The 20,831-nt window shown below is 39.5% G+C and overlaps 1 protein-coding gene across 5 annotated transcripts in view; it reads left to right on the top strand.

The window, feature by feature from the left end:
* The window catches only part of LOC128848926 (nuclear receptor coactivator 5-like), a 31,360-nt gene extending 12,650 nt beyond the window's left edge, over window positions 1-18,710 (top strand). For 2 of the 5 annotated variants that reach the window (XM_054049207.1, XM_054049204.1), the window contains 8 exons: window positions 373-455; window positions 1,264-1,479; window positions 6,771-6,897; window positions 9,578-9,777; window positions 10,654-10,929; window positions 11,654-11,872; window positions 14,176-14,313; window positions 18,341-18,710. In XM_054049207.1, the coding sequence (XP_053905182.1) occupies window positions 373-455; window positions 1,264-1,479; window positions 6,771-6,897; window positions 9,578-9,777; window positions 10,654-10,929; window positions 11,654-11,872; window positions 14,176-14,313; window positions 18,341-18,402 (1,321 nt within the window). In that variant the 3' untranslated portion in view covers window positions 18,403-18,710. The remainder of the gene's footprint in view (window positions 1-372; window positions 456-1,263; window positions 1,480-6,770; window positions 6,898-9,577; window positions 9,778-10,653; window positions 10,930-11,653; window positions 11,873-14,175; window positions 14,314-18,340) is intronic. The other 3 variants (XM_054049205.1, XM_054049208.1, XM_054049209.1) reach the window with 3 other exon arrangements.
* The last annotated feature ends 2,121 nt before the right edge of the window (window positions 18,711-20,831 follow it).

Below are 20,831 nucleotides of genomic sequence, written 5' to 3'. Positions count from 1 at the left end.
AGTCTCTAGAGCAGAGAGCAGAAATGCCTCCACCAGTCTTGCCTGAACTATAGCAATTGGTTCCAAGAACTTTCAGGGCTTTATAGATCATTGTACAAGGACCTTTTTAAATGTACTTTAGTTTTAGTGAAGCTACTTGGGCAGTCAAATGCTTTTTAATGGAAAATTAGCTTAGTCTTTAAGTATGGAAAGACTAACACTTCTCACCTCTCCATGGCTTAAAGTCATCTATTCTGAAATTCAATATTGATAACTTTTACACTACTACTGTTTAAAACCTTTATCTTCCTAGTTTGTGAGGATATCTGTATGAATTGGCCTGCTATAATGTTTTGAATATATTCTTTCCCCAAAATATTATTTCCTCCTTAGTTTTGAAGAACTATTTGGACAACAGTATGACTATTCAACAGGAAATGAAGATTACTATGAGAGATATCAGTATTCCCAAAAAGGTAAGAATTTATAACTAATTGATATTCCTTTTTGTTAGAATATACTCCCTGCAGCCTTTGTGTGGGTCTGCAGGAGAAAGAGGAAACACTCGGTGGTTTGGTCACAGAGTGCCTGGCCTTTAAGGGAACTTGGGGCCCAACCTCACGTTTGACTGATCAGCTAGGGATCAGGTTATTGTAAAAGCCAGCAGGTGACTTGGTAGCAGGCCCGGAGCAGGGAGGCTCTGGTAAGAAATTCCTGGCTCATGTGGGAGATCTACAGGAAGCAAGTTGGTGCCTTTGGCAGGCCCTGGAGCTGGATGACTCTGGCAAGTGGCTGGGAAAAAATTAATCATGTGGGGAATCAGTAGGCCTCTTCAAAAGACCTTGCACTGAGAGGAAGAGACAGTTGAAGTTTAGTTTATGTGGGAAAAATTGTTAGTTTATGTGGGAAAAATAAAGCTGAAGCCTGAGAAAAGGGCCCAAATCACACTCTAGTTATGGTGTCAATCTTTCCTGGCTGGGGAGACAGGCCAACAGTCTACAGACTTCTTTAAGGGTCTTCCACACCCTGTGGGAACTCAGTTTCCTCTTGAGTTTGGAAGGGATGATTGGGTTTATCCTGGACGATTGTCTGGTTTGAGCAGCATATTAGAAGCCCAGGGACTCCTGTGCATCCAAGCCCTTTCCCCCTGGCTGGGACATCATTACACACTCAAAGCAATAACTTAGATGCTGGCAGGGAAGTAGTCCAGCAGAATGGGAGCATGGGGTGCCTCCTGGTGTGAGGGAGTCCCGAGATACATCAAGTTGACGGCGGTGGTCCCAGCAGGTCCCAGTCTGCATGAGACCCCAGGGATACCCGGAAGACAAGAGACAGCAGTGGCAGCCCAGCAGCCAGGTTCTTCCAGGCGACAGGATCCGGAGCATGAATCCTCAGCAGTGGAAGTTGGCCCAACCGCCCCTTGCTCCCGAGAGAAGTGGAGAACAGCAAGGGCTGCAAGTGTGGTCCCCCCAGCAGGGGTATCTCCTTTGCCGGTAGTGGGTGAGTTTGGGCTCTGGGGAGTGCAGAGGGCATGTACTTTGGAAGATGCACCCAGACAGGTGGGGGGCGGAACAGGACGCTACGGTGTGGAGGGCCATGCTCCTTCCCCCATGGACAGAATCAGAGAACTAGACAGGCAGCAGATTTTTCCACAGGGACAATGGAGGGAGCCTCTGAGCTGGAGGATACCCCTGGAGCTCCTCTTGGGGAGACTGGGTGGGTTTCCACAGAGGGTTCCATTCCTTTTGCCCTGGGTTTCCCAGGCAGTCTGGGGTACAGGCCGCAGGTGGAATTACTCTTCCAGCCAGGTGGCCAGATTAAACACTGTTGTGGATTCTCTGGTCCTCAAATTACAGAAGTTTGTTCTTATCCCCTAACTTCTGTTGGGGAATCTAGGATGGGAAACACTGCATGCCCAACATGGACTCCAGTTTGGGGTAATGGCAGCAGCCAAATCGATTCTGGTCTGTAAGAGCTACCAATCAAGGAGGGGTAGGAATGCAGGTGCTGAATCTCACTTAAGCTTGCAATGTAGGGATAGGGGCCAAGGCCATAGAGATGGGTACATCACAGGGTGGTGTGGAGCAGGTGATGTGGTGGATTCCCTGCAGCTGTCAGCTTTTTGTCTTCCAGGTGAAAATAAGACAGGCTTGTACAGGAATGCCATCTCCAGTTGGGGATGCACCTTCTTAAAGCCACTTAAAAAAACCCACAGAAATAGTCTCATTGTACAGGGAAGCAATGATGGAAGGTAGAGTGCAGAGGAATAAGAGGGACACTGAGAATGCGAGATATCAAAGGGTGGCTTGAACCTGGGAAAACTGACAACCTGCCTTTTTGATATATGCTGGGGTGATGTCTGCCAAATATCTAGAGAGGCTCAGACTTGTACAAATATATGTACATATTCTATTGGGCCTGCAATACATTTGGGGGTATAGCATGGGCCCATTAAGACGAGGAATTTAAGTTACGGGCTGCATGCTACGTGTCCACAAATGAGGTGTGACAGGGCTGATAATGGCTTCTGGTTAGAGCAGATGATCCTGACTTGGTCAGTGCCATTCATACATACCAACAGCAGTTTATTGTTTCCACAGCAGGCTAACCAGAGATCTGATTCTTGCAGTAAAGTATGCTGGGACTTCAGTGAAGGTGGATGTTTTTGGAACTTCTGCAGATAAAAAATCACATGCGAGAAGTGTTTCGGTGTTCACTGGGCACTCATTTGCCACAGCATTTGTGGAAATTTCCAGACCAGTAGAAGGAGGGATCAGTCAGATGCTCCCTCTATCCCCACACACAGGACCAAGTAGCAGGAATGGAGGAAGGAGCTTTATCTCCAGCTCAAGGTGCTTTGGGTGTTTCCCTGGGATTACCCTAACAAGATAGATGGGGCATATTTTTGGGCGGAGTTTATAGTAGGATTTGGGATACCATATGAAGGAGTTGGAATTCACACATCTCAAAATTTGACATCGGTAGAGGGTTTGAGAGACCTAATAAGGGGCAAGATTTAACAAACTGTTTTTAAGTGAATTACAGGGCTATTAATGCACTTACCTATGACTGACCTGCAAGTTTCTCCTTTGGGTTTGGTCCCCAAAAAGGCACCAAGGAGTATTGGAAGCTCCATGTATGATGCAATAGACTGGGAATTATGTTCAGTATGTTACTCTTCTTTTGGTGCCATTGTGAACATGGTGAGGACTTGCTGCCCCGGGGCAATTTTAGTGAAATGTAACATTAGGTTGGCTCTTTGACTGCTACCAGTACACCCCTTCAGATTTCAGACCTCTAGGGTTTTATTTGGTAGGTCGGCTTTTATTTTGGCAAGACCATAGCAATGGGATGCTCAATATTGGGCTCAGCCCAAAGCTGGAGGTCAGAGGTATGGGAATTGGGTTTACAGCAAATAGCAAACTACCTGGATGCCTTCTTGTTTATGGCCAGGGCAGATTCTAAAGTGTGCCAGTTTGTTGATCTCCTGTTAGCCAGTGCCTGTGATTACTGCTATCAGAAGAAAAAGGGGATCAAGTTAGATATAGAGACTGGCATCCCTAGACTTTCTGTGCATAAACTTGCAGAATTATTGGGATTAAGAAGGACAGAGCAGCCAAGTAGATTATGCTGCATGAACTGCAGGCTGTTGCTTGCCTTCTTAGTTTTGCATAGATTCATAGATTCTAGGACTGGAAGGGACCTCGAGAGGTCATCGAGTCCAGTCCCCTGCCCGCCTGGCAGGACCAAATACTGTCTAGACCATCCCTGATAGACATTTATCATACCTACTCTTAAATATCTCCAGAGATGGAGATTCCACAACCTCCCTAGGCAATTTATTCCAGTGTTTAACCACCCTGACAGTTAGGAACTTTTTCCTAATGTCCAACCTAGACCTCCCTTGCTGCAGTTTAAGCCCATTGTTTCTTGTTCTATCCTTAGAGGCTAAGTTTTCTACCTCCTCCTTATGACACCCTTTTAGATACCTGAAAACTGCTATCATGTCCCCTCTCAGTCTTCTCTTTTCCAAACTAAACAAACCCAATTCTTTCAGCCTTCCTTCATAGGCCATGTTTTCAAGACCTTTAATCATTCTTGTTGCTCTTCTCTGGACCCTCTCCAATTTCTCCACATCTTTCTTGAAATGCGATGCCCAGAACTGGACACAATACTCCCACATGCAGACTGGTAGTTCCTGGATTGGCATTTTGTGCCCTGCCATCAGCTGCTATGTCAGGGATAGCTAAGCTCAGCCATTTTAAAAGTATGAGTAAAGAAATGAATATGAATTTATGGGCATGGAAACAGCTCAGTTCCTAAATCACTTTAATGGAGTTACCTTTTGGAGAGAGGAGAGTCTCCTGCTAGATGCCTAGTTTGGGCAGAGACAGACCTGAAAGTTCACTCATGCATTGGGGACACCAGGTTTGGGGCCTTTATCAGGGTGGGTAGTGTCTTGGAGATGCCTAGTGATCATATACTCTGGGAGATAGTATACTGGGTTTTCCCCCCCCATTTTAGTTGCAGTGATGATCTGGGGGAGAAGAGCTCACAAACAAGTGAAATTCTATAGCGACAACATGGCATTGGTACATATTAACACCCACTCCCCCAGGTCACTCAGAGTTACAAGGTTGGTGAGGGCACTTGTCCTGCAGCGCTTAACTTGTAAAATCTATTTTACTGCTAACATGTGCCTGGGATTAATAATGGCATAGCCCATGCTGTCTTGATTGCAGGTGGATGGATTTCGAGATTTGGCACCAGGACCTGACAAGGAGCCTGAGCAGATGTCGCTGGCCTTTTGGAACCTTGGCTCGTGACTGTGCTTGGATTAATGCAGAGATCAGCAGCCCCATGAACGTTTAGGGTTTTAGAGAATTGACTCAGTTTTGGGGTAGGCTTGCCTGAGATTTGGCCAGTTCCTGAAGCGTGTGGTGTCTGATACACCATGGGCTGGCATCAATGACTGTCTCAGTTGTTTATCAGCATCACCTTTTCTAGCAGGATGATGGGTATTCTGGTCTTTGTGGCAGGTTTTTAGTTAGGAGGCTGTTAGATGGGTGGTCTCACCCCACAGGCCTTACAGAAGATCCCTGATGAGCCATCATTATTCAGATTCTTTGGGATCACAGGTATGTTAATAGAGCCAGTATGCAGATTTTTTTTGAGTGTTTAGTCAATGAGCGCGTGCCTATATCAACAAGGGGGTATTTCAAGTAGAACTTCGGAATTTAGGGACTTATATTGGGGGAGCGACCAGTCATTTTGACTCTGATAATGTCAATGGATTAGGGAGGGGAAGGGGAGTCTATAGTATTGCAAGAGTTTGGGAAGGCAGGGACTTGCCCAGTCAGAGCTTTGAGGACTTGCATATTGCTGAGGCTGGCTAATGGTGGGCCACTCTTTCTTCCTGTTGACAGGAGTTTCTCAAGAAAATTCCAGTTTGTGGCAGCCTTATAAAAGGGGCTTACATGATCAGGTTCCCTGCTGGTGAATTTGGGTACCATTCTTTCAGGATCAGGGCAGCAACTTCCTCAGTGCAACCGGCAATAGGGGCTTGAGGGATATAATTGGTTGATGGCATCCAAAAGCATACTTGGTGCATATGAGGCCTCCAGTTGAGAATTAGAGACCAGTGGTGTGAATGTGCTATGTTTTGCTGCATACCTGGTTTTCTGGATCAAGGGAGCAGGTGACGAGATAATGATTAGATCTGTGGGCACAGTATTGTTCATGGGGCCCAGAAGTAGGCAGACAGTTGCCCAGAAGGTTCACAATATTAGGCCTTGGTGAGGAGATGATTGCATAGAAGGAGGAGCGTGCTCTGGGATTAGCTGATATCCGCTTACATTCTTTGGTAGCCATCTGAAACGATTATTGTGCACCAAGGTGAAAACAATTTGGGATCTTGTAAGGGGGTTGACTTAACAACTAGGGCAAAGAGACAGGGCAGAATAGGACCTTTTCCTATGGATATCTGTAATCTGGTTTGAAATCTTGCAGCAGAGATTATGGTAGAGAGCCACCAGGCCTCAACATGTTCATGAGGCCAGAAAATGTGTAAATCAGAAAGTGATTACATTTGTAAAAATCTATTGCGTTGCCTCGGCTATTCAGGGAAGACTCTGACAGGGACTTAGTATATTTTTGGCCAATGTTAGAGAAGGAATTGGTAACATATGGGAACCTGGTTAGGGATGTGGGGAGGTAGCCAAGCTAATTGCTGCCACCTCCTGATTGCATGTTTCCAGTGCAAGTACTTTTTAAATAGAGGACTGGTTCCTTGATCAACCAGAGTTGGAAGTGGATTTAGGGGAAGGCATATTCTAAAGATGATGGGGGAACAGGGTTGGGCCTCCGAATGTCTCATACAGTGAGGAATCCACCCTCCCCCCCCCCCCCCCCCCCCAGCATTTTAGACCTAATATGAGGGGTGGGCAGTGGGCTAACAATGGGCTGGGCTCAGGTTTGGAGTGGGGGTCTGAAGACAGTCTTCCACCAGGTAGAACAGATCTAGGGAGGAAGGGTGACATGCATAGGATTAGTTATTACTGGATAATTTCCAGATGAGTTAATAAAATTGCTGCCTAGTTAAATCACATTCCTTGTGTCATGTCTGTCTTGCTATGTGTCCAAGACAAATACATTTTTACTAGTTTCACAGTTCACTTTTTAGTGGACTTCTCTGTTTCCACAATACTTAACTGAGTGGGAAAGACACCTGAAGCTCCGATGCTGGTTTCCAGTCACTGTTACCTTTTAATCAATTTGTTCTTTGATTTTAGATGATGACTATACCAGGGATGATCGTAGGGAGAAGCTATACCTACAGTTTTATCAGCAGATACAGAAAGAGTATGATAAAGAAAGACCTTCTGACTGTATCATTGTGGCCATCAGCAAAGAACAAACGTAGGTTTCTAATTTAAAAATGAGGTGTTTAAGGTTTCCAGTTAAGACGTTCACTTAAAGATACTGTTCTCTCAGAGCTGAGGATGTAGGTAATATTTGAGTGTTAAGCCTACTTTTTCCTCTCTGAAGTTCCTTTAGAAAAGACTAAATAGAATTATGTTAAGTATTTTAAATTGTTATGCATCTCCTAGGCCACTGAGCATATTAAATGTGCATGGGAGCACACGGAGGAACCTTTAAAAAGTTACTTCTAAAGCAAATTAACTCTGACTCAACTCTTAATTATTTGTGTACATTTTAGCATTTAATAGGAGAATCTTCTTAGAAACCATGAAATCTAATCAATATAAAATAATGTTAAAAGTAGATTCAGATCCTATAGCTGTCCTTGAGTCACCTTGACAATTTTTAATATTTTACATATTTTCCTAATTTAAAGAAGTTTTTCTCTGCAGCTGCCAAATAAAAGATCCACATAAACAAAAGGGAAACTGGCTCTATACTAGCCACTATCAAATGTGCAAACACAAATAGGTTTTATTCTCTAATCTTTTAGTCATGTTAAATGGTGCTTACAGCAAAAGAAATTTAAAAGAAAAAAATCTGAAAGTTTTAAGTGCAACATCCCTTTAAACTGCAAGCAAACTTTCTAGTTTTTTTTCCTCTTAGGTAACTTGGTTTTCTTTGAGATTAATCCTTATGAGTAATGAAGTCGTCAAAGCAAGACCTTACATTTTCTATTTAAAGCATTTAGTGTCATTTTTTAACAAATACAAAGTAAAGGCTTGAAACATCATGAAATTACTTATATGGCAAAACAAGAGAGTTAAATGAGGCAGAGTGCAAAGAACTTTCTTCTTGGTTATCCTAGAACTATTAACTTTCATATCATAATTGTCCATCTCCTGGAGATGACCAGGATCAACTTCAATATGGAGGTCTTGACAATCCATTGATAACATTCGTCATAGGATTTATTTGAGGACCAGGAGGATTGGTGCAAGAAAGCTTAACTTTAACATCCAATGTTTAGTTAATGTTCAATATCACCACTTAAATTGTATTTATTTATTTATTGCCTCCTCCTACATTTCCATAACAAAATGAATGTGTTATATTTAGTGTCCAATACAAAATTAATTACCAATATGCTATTTTTAAATGGGTAACTACATGGAAACTTGTAGATAATAAACCATACTTTTTAGAATCTTGAACAACTTCTAGTAAGGGAATCAACAACTCGTCAGTCTAAAGCAGTGCTGATATTGCTGCTCTCCTTCGAGTGTTGGATCCTGGTGCTGTAAATATGATACCTGAGAATCCCCTTTCTTTCCTCCCTCCCTCTGACATATTAGTCATTTGATATTCAGATGTTACTTGGATTACACTAGAGATTTTGCTCATCTCTTAATTCGTGGCACTGTCTGAAAGATGTTATGGTGGGTGATCACTTCAAATGCAGTTGGCAAATCCTCTGTCAGTACCCAGCATAGCACGATGTCAGGGGTCAGTGCTCTGTGAAATGTCTCTTCTGTATTCAGTAGTAGAGAGACCTGCAATCATGGTGAAAACAATGCCATTACTATAGCTTTGTCTGAAGGAACAACTTAGCCTGGCTGGTTGAGTCACCTGAAGTGCAGTGATCATACTCAGTTCTCTAAGCAGTTTGTAAAAATAGACTTCTAAAGTTGATACAGTTAGAAATAATTGTGTGTAAAATTGATATCTTGATCTCCATTTTCCTTCACTGGCTTTCACATCAAATATACTTAATTTACATGTTAAAGCAGAATCTTCCTAACTGCCAAAACAGTAAGTACCATGTGGTACACAAAGTTATCTGCATTTCTGTCTTGTGTATATAATAATATAGTTATTTGCTGTTAGCTAACAGTTCTGATGAGGAAGCTGAAATGACCAGGGATTGCTTTTCCCTATCTATGTTGCTTCCCTAGTGTTGACACTAATAAACTTTCAATTGTAAAATAAGCAGCTAAGATCAGAAGTTACATAGGGAGCAGTGTACATATAGTATGATGTGTGCTATACATTTGCTGAGCATAAATACCCTTTAAACCTAATTCTCAATGCCCTTTCTTTATCTTCACACATTTATTTTTAAAAAGCCAACTAGTTAATGTAACTAAAAGGCTTACACTAAAGCCAGTCATAACAGTTTATACTATTGTGGCAAGAGAAAAGAAGTCAAGTTTTAATTGAATACATTTAATTGACTATATCAGTGATGATATATAGATGATGAATTAGAATAAATAAAATGCTAAATATAAATAGTTTCAATCATTAATGTATTAATATATATACATACTTTCCAAAAATAGCACTTAATACATGACCCACAGGGATCCTCAATTAAAAATTCCCATATATGGAGGGATCAGATTTCCAAATAGTTGAACCTTAAGACAAATATTTTCTAAAATAGCTGGTACAGTATGTTTTTTTTTTTTTTTAAATCTCCATTCTGTCATCTAAAAGAGCTTGTCTGATTTAAGGAACATGCCATTTGTGGAAAGAAAATTGTTTCTTACACTTCACATAACTAGAATTGTTACCTTTAACTTAGAGCATACAAAACATGAACTGCAGCATGGCAACAACTAACAGTGACACGACTTTTATTTGTAAAATAACCAGCCTCTTTTTTTTCTTTAAGGGAATATGCAACAGTCATAGGCCATCGGTTGCAGGATCATGGCCTTGTGGTGGAAATGATATACCTTACATCTGAGTTGGGTCTCACACGCGCCCTCCAAGAAGTTAAAAATGATGGTTCCCCATTTTGTATTCTTGTTGAACAGTCAAATGTAGCACTTTCCTCTTGCACCGTAATCATGCTTCATGAGTCTATCAAAAGTAAGTTTAGCTTCATGTAGAAATGTCACTTAAAATAGTCCCCATTCAAAACTGCAATTTAATTTTCTTTGAACATGTTAAAATATTAAATACTGACACATTACACCTCTTGGTAACAAAGCCTGACCTAGTTAAGATGTGACAGTTTGTAAATACTTCATTGAATTAATTTCCAATAATTCACAAAACACAAATCCATCTGCCCTGAATTTCTTTTTCCTAAATGGCATGAAATAGACAACAAAAGCTGTCAAACATAGTAGGGCATTATATATAAATAACATGATTACAGTTCACATTCTTATCTTACTGCTACATAGATGGATCAAATTAAAATCCATCTATTTTAAGTCTTCAGTTTTCTAAAACTTTAACTTCAGATTTCACATCTTTCCCCTTAACAAGAACACAGCTGTTCTAGTCATTATTAAAAAGGCACTTTTTTTTTAGATGAAAAATACCTAACTGTCCTGTTCCCCCATTCAGGTAAAATATGTTCTGAATTTAAGAAAAAAGTCTATGCTAATACTACTTTTCCTCTTATTTCAATCAGATGTGTGCACAACTGTTCAAGTGTGAAACCAGGAATCTTTTTAGCCCAAGCTTAAATTAAGAGAACAAGTGACCTGTATCTTTTAATTGGGAAAACTTTTTAAATGTAACTTGTAGTTAAGTAACATTGCACATAGCTGTGCTGAATCAAACTAACTTTTGTAATTACAGGGTAACCATGTTAATACTGAAACAGAAACCTTTTAAATTTCATTCAGTTGAATTACACACAGACTTAACAGCTCTGTTTTTTGTCTTTTTGTAAATGTGTCAAGTAGATGGGAACACAAGACTGATAAAGCAAGCTATCTCTCTTCTCTGTAGTACACCGTAATATGCCCATGGAGGATGCATTGGCTCTGGTAGTTAAAGCATTTGGGAAAATTTTTGCTGAGCGTGAGCAGCAGGAGCGTGCCGAAATTTCACACAAAGCAGCTGATCTGGCGGATGACTACCTAGAACGGGAGCTCTATGGGAGTTACAGTGTGCCTCTAGGCGTTAGACATCTCCTCTTTCTGTTAAGTGAGGGAAAATATTTATATCGTGAGGAGTTGAACTCAATAAGTGACTACCTGAAGACCAGGAAAGATGAGCTTGAAGGTATTCATGCTTTTTTCCCCGAAATACAACTTTAAACATTTTTTAAATCAACCTGTGTTACAAAACCAGCTGTCAGGTACATTACACATAAATAGTCTACAAATATAAATGATAAAGGTGAAAAAGGTCAAAAGTCCACCTGTAAATGTCAATGCATATTAAAGCACCTGTATATCTATCCTAAAATCAGATACATATTCCCTATAGAAATGGTCACACATCAAACACTTCATCTTTATATCCAAGCCACCCAAGGGGCAATCACTTTCCCATAAGATTCACTGTTACAAGTAAATTTTTGTAGTTCTTCTGTTAAGACACACATTTAAGTTTTGATAATACCATACACATGTAAAAGCATTCTAAATTAAAGTCACTTAGAAGGAACCATTATGCAGAATTTCACATCTGGTTTAATAAAAGCCATTAATTCAACCATTATATATATTTTGCAGAGTATTCAAAAGAAATTCAGCAGAACAACTTTAACAGATAAAACAAACCAAGAAGCTTGCATAAGTTGCAGAAAACGTGTATTTTGGAAAGATATTCTGGTGTTCTCTTGATCCCTAGGACTTGCAGCCCTATAGAAACTTCTTGAACCTCTAGGTTAAGGGGTTAATAATTAGAAATAATCTTATCATTATAGGTCACGCCGTCTTTGTAATGATGTACTCTTAAGAGTTAGTTACTTTGCTGTTTGTTTGTTGTTCTCTTAAACTAGCCCTTGTTGAACTAACTGATCCTTCAACTGAAGTTGAAGACACGTTGTATCAAGCAAACGTGATGCCAAGTACAAGCACTGCCACCCATACCTTGAGTAAACCTCCACCCCTTCTGCCGACACCCAACAGGAATGTTCTTTTAGGCCAGTCGCCCCTTCCTCCAGCTAAACCTGCATTGTTGGGTGATAGGCCATCAGGCGCTCTTCTTCCAACACCAGGTAAGTAACAATTTAACTTCCTCCTATGTCAAATTTTATATTTAAAACTATTTTACTACCTTGATTTTTTTTCATGATTGATTCGATCATTCTCCGCAATAGATTTGCTCACAAAAATGTAATAGAAATATTATAATCAACGTTATGGGAAGTATAATAAAGTGAGGGGATGTGGAACCCAAAAATATTGGAGTCGTTTGCAAATATTTAGAGTGGTGATTCAATAATAGCATAGCCAATTAGTTTATTTTATCATTCATGTATCATTGTGTTTTGTTTTTATGGTCAACTCATATGCTATTTCATATATAATCAATGTATGCTAAATAGATTTAAATTGTAGGATTATAGAAATGTAAGACTGACAAGTATTTAGGAGTGATGAGTATGCATTGGGTATATAAGTAAAGCATGGCTGGAATGAAAGGCCTACGGACTGAGGCCTGTAAGATTTTAGCTGCACCATATTAGGCCATAGGCTTAAGAATGCTTGACGTGAGTTGTTGACCTAGGAATAACCCTATGCCAGTAAGGTCACAAGATTACTGCAAAAGATGTGCCACTAGGTGATGTTACAGAAAACTGGAATAGACAGCAATGTATTGTCCAAGACCATGAGACAGCTGATTGTAACATCATGGAATGTCATGTCATGACCACAGGTTACATGTTGTGTGTAGATGCTAATGAAAATAAAATGAACTAAGAAATAATCTATGAAAAATGAGGCACCCCAGTATTCATGGGGTGTGGAAGTACAGATAAGGGAAAAGAGGGTTGAAACGCTCATGCATATGCATAGGGTGTTAGGTGTGGTCAGAACAACAATATAAAAGATGTTTCCTGGTTGGGTAAAAGTGGAAAGATCCAGCAGGAACCATCCTCTGTCGATGATCATCTGTTGAGTTGTCCATTGGACCCTAGAATATCTGAGGATGTGAATATGACTACAATCTTAGTCATTGCATGGGTTTTGTAGGATTTATATATGCATGGGTAATTATAGCTTCACTTATTGGTTTAATAAAACTTGTACAAAGTTTTATCTGTACTACTTGTGATTGTGTCACTATCCGTGGTCATCTTGTGTTCCTGAAGTCTCCAAATTTGAGAAAAGCACTAGAGGTGATTTTCACTTTGAGCTTGAAACTGTAGCACCAGGAGCTGAACCCATGGGAGTTTATATTGAATTTAGTAATTTTGTATTAAATAAAAAAAGCCTACAATAGTTTAAAAAAAAAAAAAAAAGTTGGATGATTTTACCCATACTACCATAGCAGACTTTCCAGGACAGGGGGGTAGAGAAGAACAACTATTCTGTTCCTATCTAAAAATGAATATCCTGTAATATTTTGAAAGTATAGGGACTTTTTTTTCCAGTTGCCAAAGTTAAGCTCTAGTAAAAGAATTATTTGAAGTTACGAAAGCTTATAGAAAACCAAAGGGGAGTCTGGGACGTTGAGAGCAGTTCAGGTTTTAAACATGAATTCTCCTAGATGCTTAAGACTCTTGTGTAGTACTAAGCCTATGCTGAGTTAATTAAAATTAAATGCTTATTGCTTTTATGATTGAAATTGGGATGCATATTAACAATTATTGGGAAATCAGCATAACTTAATGATAAGAATATAAGACATACACAATTTTGTGTGTACATGATCTGAGTCTTCAGCCTCAGGGCTAATACTAGGCACAAATTTGCATCACAACTGGTGTCCTGCTGCGCTGTCTTAAATTAAGCGTTATTGGGTCTGCTTAGGGTCTTTTGTCAAATATATTTAACATGAATTGTAACATAGTAATTTAGTCCTGTTTTACTTGCTGGTCTTTATCAATCTTCCTTTACTAACGAGGTCACTTTATTAATTTAATTTGTGTCAGTCTATCTTGTAGTGTAAACATGTTTACAGGTCACCACTAATGCAGTGGAAAACTGTACTTTGTGGTAGAGATGTAAAACTTTCCAATATGCATGCCTGCATGTAGGTGTAGTGTTAAATAACTTGGAAGGATTTTACTTGTACTTCTGTAGTGTTAGATCTTTTATAAGGCAATGCTCTTACTGGCATCGGTTGAAGACTTAGCAAAATCTGAATGATGCTAGTAGAGTTGCTAGTGTCTGCAACTCTATTTTTTATAGAAACTTCAGATAGTGGAGCAGCATTTACAAGTTGAATGTTTCCAGATATTGTTATAATTAAAATCCATGTTTGTTTAAATATTAATGTGAGTATCCTGCTCAAACAAATTCAATGTTCTTTTTATTACAAATAAAATAAAAAATCACCCTAATTTCCAAACAGGGATGTCTGGTGCAAAGGGTAAACCTCCACCTCTTCTCGCAGCACCTGCTAAAAGACCTGGTCTTCTAGGATATTCACCCCATCAGCCTGCAAAACGACCACTACTTGGAGAGAAACCTGGACTTTTGCCAACACCAGGTGAGGATGGGAAAGCTTTGTAGGTTCTTAGAATCTGTAATATTTTGAGACCAGCTACTTAGCTGTCTTTCTGAATATCAATTTAATATTATTTACTGTAGTAGATGCAACTCTTGTAGCTAAAAACTTTCTGATGCTAGCCAGCCAGATTTCTCTCCTAACTAAAAAGTTTTGAAATTTCCAATGGAAAAAAATGCAATAATCTTCCTTAAAAAAGACACATCTGCTAACGAGGGATATGTTTGCTTTATGTATAATAATTGCAATTAGTGTGAAAGCAACATAGAATCAGTGTAATTAGTACAAGGGTTTTCTATCTCCAAGGAACCAAGATGTATTAATACAAAAAGGTTTCTATTTGTTTATGTACTATACTCTATGCAAAATGCTAAGTGGAGCACAGGATCAGGTCCAAGGGTGAATACAGCTAACCGCTTGTTAATAGTGACCATAACATAAAAAATGTTAACATCTGAGGGATTGTAGTGGGGTGGTTACCCGCTCCAGCCCTGATAGGGTTAAGGCCAGCCCTGGGAGAGGGCTGGGGCTGTAAGGAAAAGCCCAGGCTGCTTAGGAAGGCAGCCTCAGCTGTGGCCACGCCCCAAACAGACTTAGCTGGCCCTATAAAAGACAGGGAAGTCAGTCTCCTCTAGCTGTAGAGGGAGATGGGCCTGGCTGCTGGGGAGCTAGAGAAGGTACCTGGAGTGGAGCAGGGCTGAGGAAAGGCTAACTATGGTATGTAACCTATCATGTAAATCAGCTTCTGTACTAGATGACTGGAGGATAGCTAATGTGATGCCAATTTTTAAAAAAAGTCTCCATAGGCAATCCTGGCAATTACAGGCCGGTAAGCCTAACTTCAATACTGAGCAAATTGGTTGAAACTATAGTAAAGAACAGAATTATTAGATACATAGATGAACACCATTCGTTGGGCAGAGTTAACATCGTTTTTGTAAAGGGAAATCATGCCTCAGCAATATACTAGAATTCTTTGAGGGGCGTCTACAAGCGTGTGGACAAGGTCCCTCCCAAAGGCTCTTAAACAAAGTAAGTTGTCATGGGATAAGAGGGAAGGTCCTCTCATGGATTCATAACTAGCTAAAAGATAGGAAACAAAGGGTAGGAATAAATGGTCAGCTCTCAGAATGGAGAGAGGTAAATAACGGTTTCCCGCGGGGTCTGTACTGGGACCAGTATTGTTCAACATATTCATAAATGATCTGGAAAAGGGAGTGAACAGTGAGGTGGCAAAATTTCTAGATGATAGAAAACTACTCAAAATAGTTAAGTCCAAAGCAGACTGCACAGAGTTAAAAAGGGATCTCACAAAACGGAGTGACTGGGCAACAAAATGGTAGATAAAATTCAGTGCTGATCAATGCAAAGTAATCCACATTGGAAAACAATCCTAACTATACATTAGGGCTGTGATTAATTGCAGTTAATTCACATGATTAACTCAAAAAATTAATTGTGATTAAAAAATTAATTGCGATTAATTGCACTGTTAAATAATAGAATACCAATTGAAATTTATTAAATATTTGTGCATGTTTTTCTACATTTTCAAATACACCTCTACCCCGATATAACGCGACCCGATATAACATGAATTCGGATATAATGTGGTAAAGCAGTGCTCCGTAGGGGGGCTGTGCACTCCGATATAATGCGGTTTCACCTATAACGCAGTAAGATTTTTTTTGGCTCCCGAGGACAGCGTTATATCGGGGTAGAGGTATATATTGATTTCTATTACAACACAGAATACAAAGTGTACAGTGCTCACTTTATATTATTGAGTACAAATATTTGCACTGTAAAAGTGATAAAAGAAACAGTATTTTTCAATTCACCTCATACAAGTATTGTAGTGCAATCTCTTTATCGTGAAAGTGCAATTTATAAATGTAGAGTTGTTGTTGTTGTTACATAACTGCACTCCAATAACAAAACCATGCAAAACTTTAGAGCCTACAAGTCTACTCAGTCCTACTTCTTGTTCAGCCAATCACTAAGATAAACAAGTTTGGTTACATTTACTGGAGATAATGCTGCCTGCTTCTTATTTACAGTGTCACCTGAAAGTGAGAACAGGCGTTTGCATGGCACTTTTGTAGCCAGTGTTGAGAGGTATTTACGTGCCAGATATAATAAACGTTTGTACGCTCCTTGATGCTTCAGCCACCATTCCAGAGGACATGCTGAAGATGCTCGTTTAAAAAAAAAAAAAAGTGTTAATTAAATTTGTGACTGAACTCTTTCGGGGAGAATTATTTTATCCCGGTTTCTGCCATATATTTCATGTTATAGCAGTCTCGGATGATGACCCAGCACATGTTCGTTTTAAGAACACTTTTACATCAGATTTGACAAAACACAAAGAAGGTACCAATGTGAGATTTTTTAAAATAGCTACAGCACTCGACCCAAGGTTTAAGAATCTGAAGTGCCTTCCAAAATCTGAGAGGGACGAGGTGTGGAGCATGCTTTCAGAAGTCTTAAAAGAGAAACACTCAGATGCGGAAACTACAGAACCCGAATAACCAAAAAAGAGATGCCAACAGCAGAAGGCTGATTTTGACTCAGATGATGAAAATGAACATGCGTCAGTCCGCTCTGCTTTGGATCGTTATCGAGCAGAATCCATCATCAGCATGGATGCATGTTCTCTGGAATGGTGGTTGAAGCATGAACGGACATATGACTCTTTAGCACATCTGGCATGTAAATATCTTGCGACACTGGCAACAACAATGCCACATGAAGGCCTGGTCTCACTTTCAGATGACATTGTAAACAAGAAGCAGGCAGCATTATCTCCTGCAAATTGTAACCAAACTTGTTTGTCTGAGCGATTGGCTGAAGTAAGAATGAGTGGACTTGTAGGCTCTAAAGTTTTACATTATTTGTTTTAGTTTTGAATGCAGTTTTTTTTTTTGTTTTTGTTTTTGTTTTGTACATAATTCTACATTTCTAAGTTCAACTTTCATGATAGAGATTGCACTACAATACTTTTATTAGGTGAATTGAAAAATACTGTTTCTTTTACAATGCAAATATTTGTAATAAAAAATAAATATTAAGTGAGCACTGTACACTTTGTATTCTGTGTTGTAACTGAAATCAGTATATTTGAAAACGGAAAACATCCAAAAATATTTAAATAAATGCTACTGTGTTGGGCTGCTGTGGTGTTTTCCCGACTACAGGGATATTACATTTTTTTATGTTATGGTCACTATTACCAAGTGGTTCAGCTATATTCAACTCTTTTACTAGGTTCTGTGCTCCACTTAGGGCTAAATCAAGAATTGCCTCTTCTCTTGTGGGTTCCAGGACTAGCTGCTTCAAGAAGCAGTCATTTAAGGTGTCAAGAAACTTTCTCTGCATCTCATCCTGAGGTGACATGTACCCAGTCAATACGAGGATAGTTGAAATCCCCCATTATTATTAATTTTTTTATTTTTATAGGCTCTCTAATCTCCCTGAGCATTTCACAGTCACTATTACCATCCTGGTCATATGGTCAGTAGTATATCCCTACTGCTATATTCTTATTATTCAAGCATATGTTGGAGCCTTTTCATTCAGGGGTGGTTTTGTTCCTAGATAGGAACTGCAATAATGAAGTATGGTGGTCAAATGTATTGATCACTGTGGTCATACCTATGGTCAAAAAGTTGGGGGTGCAATCTCTTCTGTGAAAGAAGTCGTCTTTGGCTGCAATTTGGGCTTTCAGTGCCATGGAATCTGAGACGACTCCAGCGCTGTGGACAATTGCTCTTAAATCTGAACACAGTAGCAGGAAAGTTATAGAAGAATCAAGTTCTTTACAGTAGCTGCAGAGATGGGCATTACAGAACTCTCTAAAGTGGAGGTAGCTGTTAACCTTTTGCCAGTGCAAGGGAGTGAGGAGTCCTCAGTGATTGTGGTACCTCTAGCTAGTTATGTGGGAGGGAAGGGGCAGGGCATTTATATGTAAAACAGCTTCACTGTTTATTTATTTTTATCTTTGTCATAGCTGTTCATGTGAAACCTGTGCAACACCAACGGGCAGCTAAACCAAAGCCTTTACTTAACTGAGACGACATCACAGACACCAGGACTAATAATGGAATACGTTAAACCTGATGGTGGCATCCCTCTTCCAAGCCAGCAGAGAGCATGATAAACTTGTATTGCTAGTGTCCGTACACCCAGACAAACTTCAATGTATCTCATTTTCTGTAATACACATTCCGATGGGAACTTTTTAAAATTTCAGGGTGCTCTTCTGTTCAAACAAAATTGCTATTTGTGGAAGGTCAGTGTTGTAGATTCATGGTCTTATAAATTAGGAATTGTTTAAATAGATATGGTCACAAAATAAACTATTTGTTTTACACAACTTATCACTGATTCTTTTGTGGTTAAGTTTTACCTGACTCTTCCATATGATTATTTTAGAAAGATAAGCAGACCCAGTCAGACTTCATTTCAGGGCTTGTGCTGGGCAGGGATGGATAGAATTTCTTTTTCTTTCTTGTTCTTTCTTTCTAAATGTGAAAAGTCTATGGGTTGTTGGGATTTTTTGTTTTTTATATCATTCAAAAGTGTTGCCTCTACTTTCCTTGCATCTTCCTTGAGTAAAGATAAAGACATGTTGACCATATCTCAACCCTTATTCAGTATGTCACTTGCTTAGGACTTCTCATCTTAAAATATTTTAAAAATATTAGATCTTGTGTTTATTACTATATTATGCCATGATAGCTTATGTCTTCAATGTGTTGGAATGTTAGTCTTTCCATTTCTATTGTAACTTGAAGTTTAATGGCAGGATATGAAAGGATTAAGGAAAATGCTGTACTAATTGTACTCTCCCAGATGCAATTAAGTAAATTAATGTTGAGAACTACCTTAATTTCCATGTAGTTCCACACCAGTAATGTACCAGATTTCACTTGTTAATTTAAAGCTATACAGTTACATTTTGTAAAATGTTTAAAAAAGTATTGTGTACAGTCATTCCACTGAAACATGAAGTATAGTTCCAACTGACATGTAATTTTTTAGTTATCACAAAAAATAACTAACTTGCCAAAAATAGTTTAGCACCCAGTACCCACTTATAGTGTCAAAGTTCAAAATTCCAATACTAGCCCCTTAAATTGTTTTTTTTTTTATTGTGGGTTTCCCTTTCCTCACCTTTATGAATGACCCATGCAAACAAAAAGGGAAAATGGCAATACAGCTAAAAGAATCAGCTAGCTCAGTAACTAAACGTCAGACAAACACAAGTTAAAAGAACTGAAAAAACGTCTTTAACATTTCAGTTATACTAATCATAGGTATCACTTGTGATAATAGGTAAAATGCTTTTTTCAGACAAAAACATGACTTTTTGTAAGTTGGTGTACCTTCCTAAGAATAGGAATTAACCTGGAGAGTTCTTACTTTCATATAATTTTGTCAGTTGTATATGTTATAACTTTTCTTAATCATTTTATGGATGCAGGATTTTCAAGTCTTAACACATCCAGCTAAAGCAGCACTGACTAACGTGGAATCTATTTTTGTTGGTGTTTCACTGTCATATTTATAGCCACTCTTGAGTACTTTCACTGTAGATTCTTTAGTAGAGCATTTGATCAATTAGAAGCTTACAAAACTAACTTCCAGTGCAATTTTCTTCTCCTAGTAGAAAGAATTTAGTTGGCCAGCTGTGTCAAAATTCACTTGTTTCAACAAATGCATTTATTTAACTTTTAGCTAAGGATCCATCTATAAGTCTCAGTTCAGCAGAGCTGCTACAAGGTACAGTCCCCGACACAAACACTAGGAAAATAGTGAGAAGGGGTGGTTGGATGGGGCAGGGGGCCTGAGGGGGCTGTCAGGAAGGAGGGGGGGTTGGATGGGGTGGCCGGGGGTCCGTCAGGGGACAGAACGGGAGGGGGTTGGATGAGGCAGGAGTCTCAGGGGGTGAGAAGCAGGAGGGTCGGATGGGGGCGGGGGCTGGGCCATGCTTGGCAGTTTGGGGAGGCACAGCCTCCCCTAACCAGCCCTCCATACAATTTCAGAAACCCGATGCGGCCCTCAGGCCAAAAAGTTTGCCCACCCCGATCTAGTGACTATAATATTCAATCATATTTAAAATAATAAAAAAAAGTCAGGTGAGATTTTAACCAGAAACTTGGTCTAGGACTAGAGTAAAAAAGTGAAGATACACTCACTGTGAACTTGAAGCCAATATGCACCGGGATGCTTGAATTGATAAACATCCCTCACACCACCAAGACTTCAGTTGAATTTTGTGTTTAGCTGTTGAGTATCATAGTTTCACAAAGCTGTATTTGATTTCTCACCCTTCCCCATCTATATTCTGGTTAGCTTTTCTGGCAGTATGTCTGGATTTTTCACTAGTTTTCCGATGGATACCTGTCTGTTTCTGAACTCAGTGTTGTATGTTTAGGAACTGGAGTAAAACAGAAGTTTTGTTGATGAAGCCAAGTCTCCTGTTCAGCAATGATCCT

This window comes from Malaclemys terrapin, chromosome 14 (genome assembly GCF_027887155.1).
Source record: "Malaclemys terrapin pileata isolate rMalTer1 chromosome 14, rMalTer1.hap1, whole genome shotgun sequence".
NCBI lineage: Eukaryota > Metazoa > Chordata > Testudines > Emydidae > Malaclemys > Malaclemys terrapin.
Note: the sequence above shows the minus strand (reverse complement) of the source record. Positions and strands in the feature narration are given on the sequence as shown.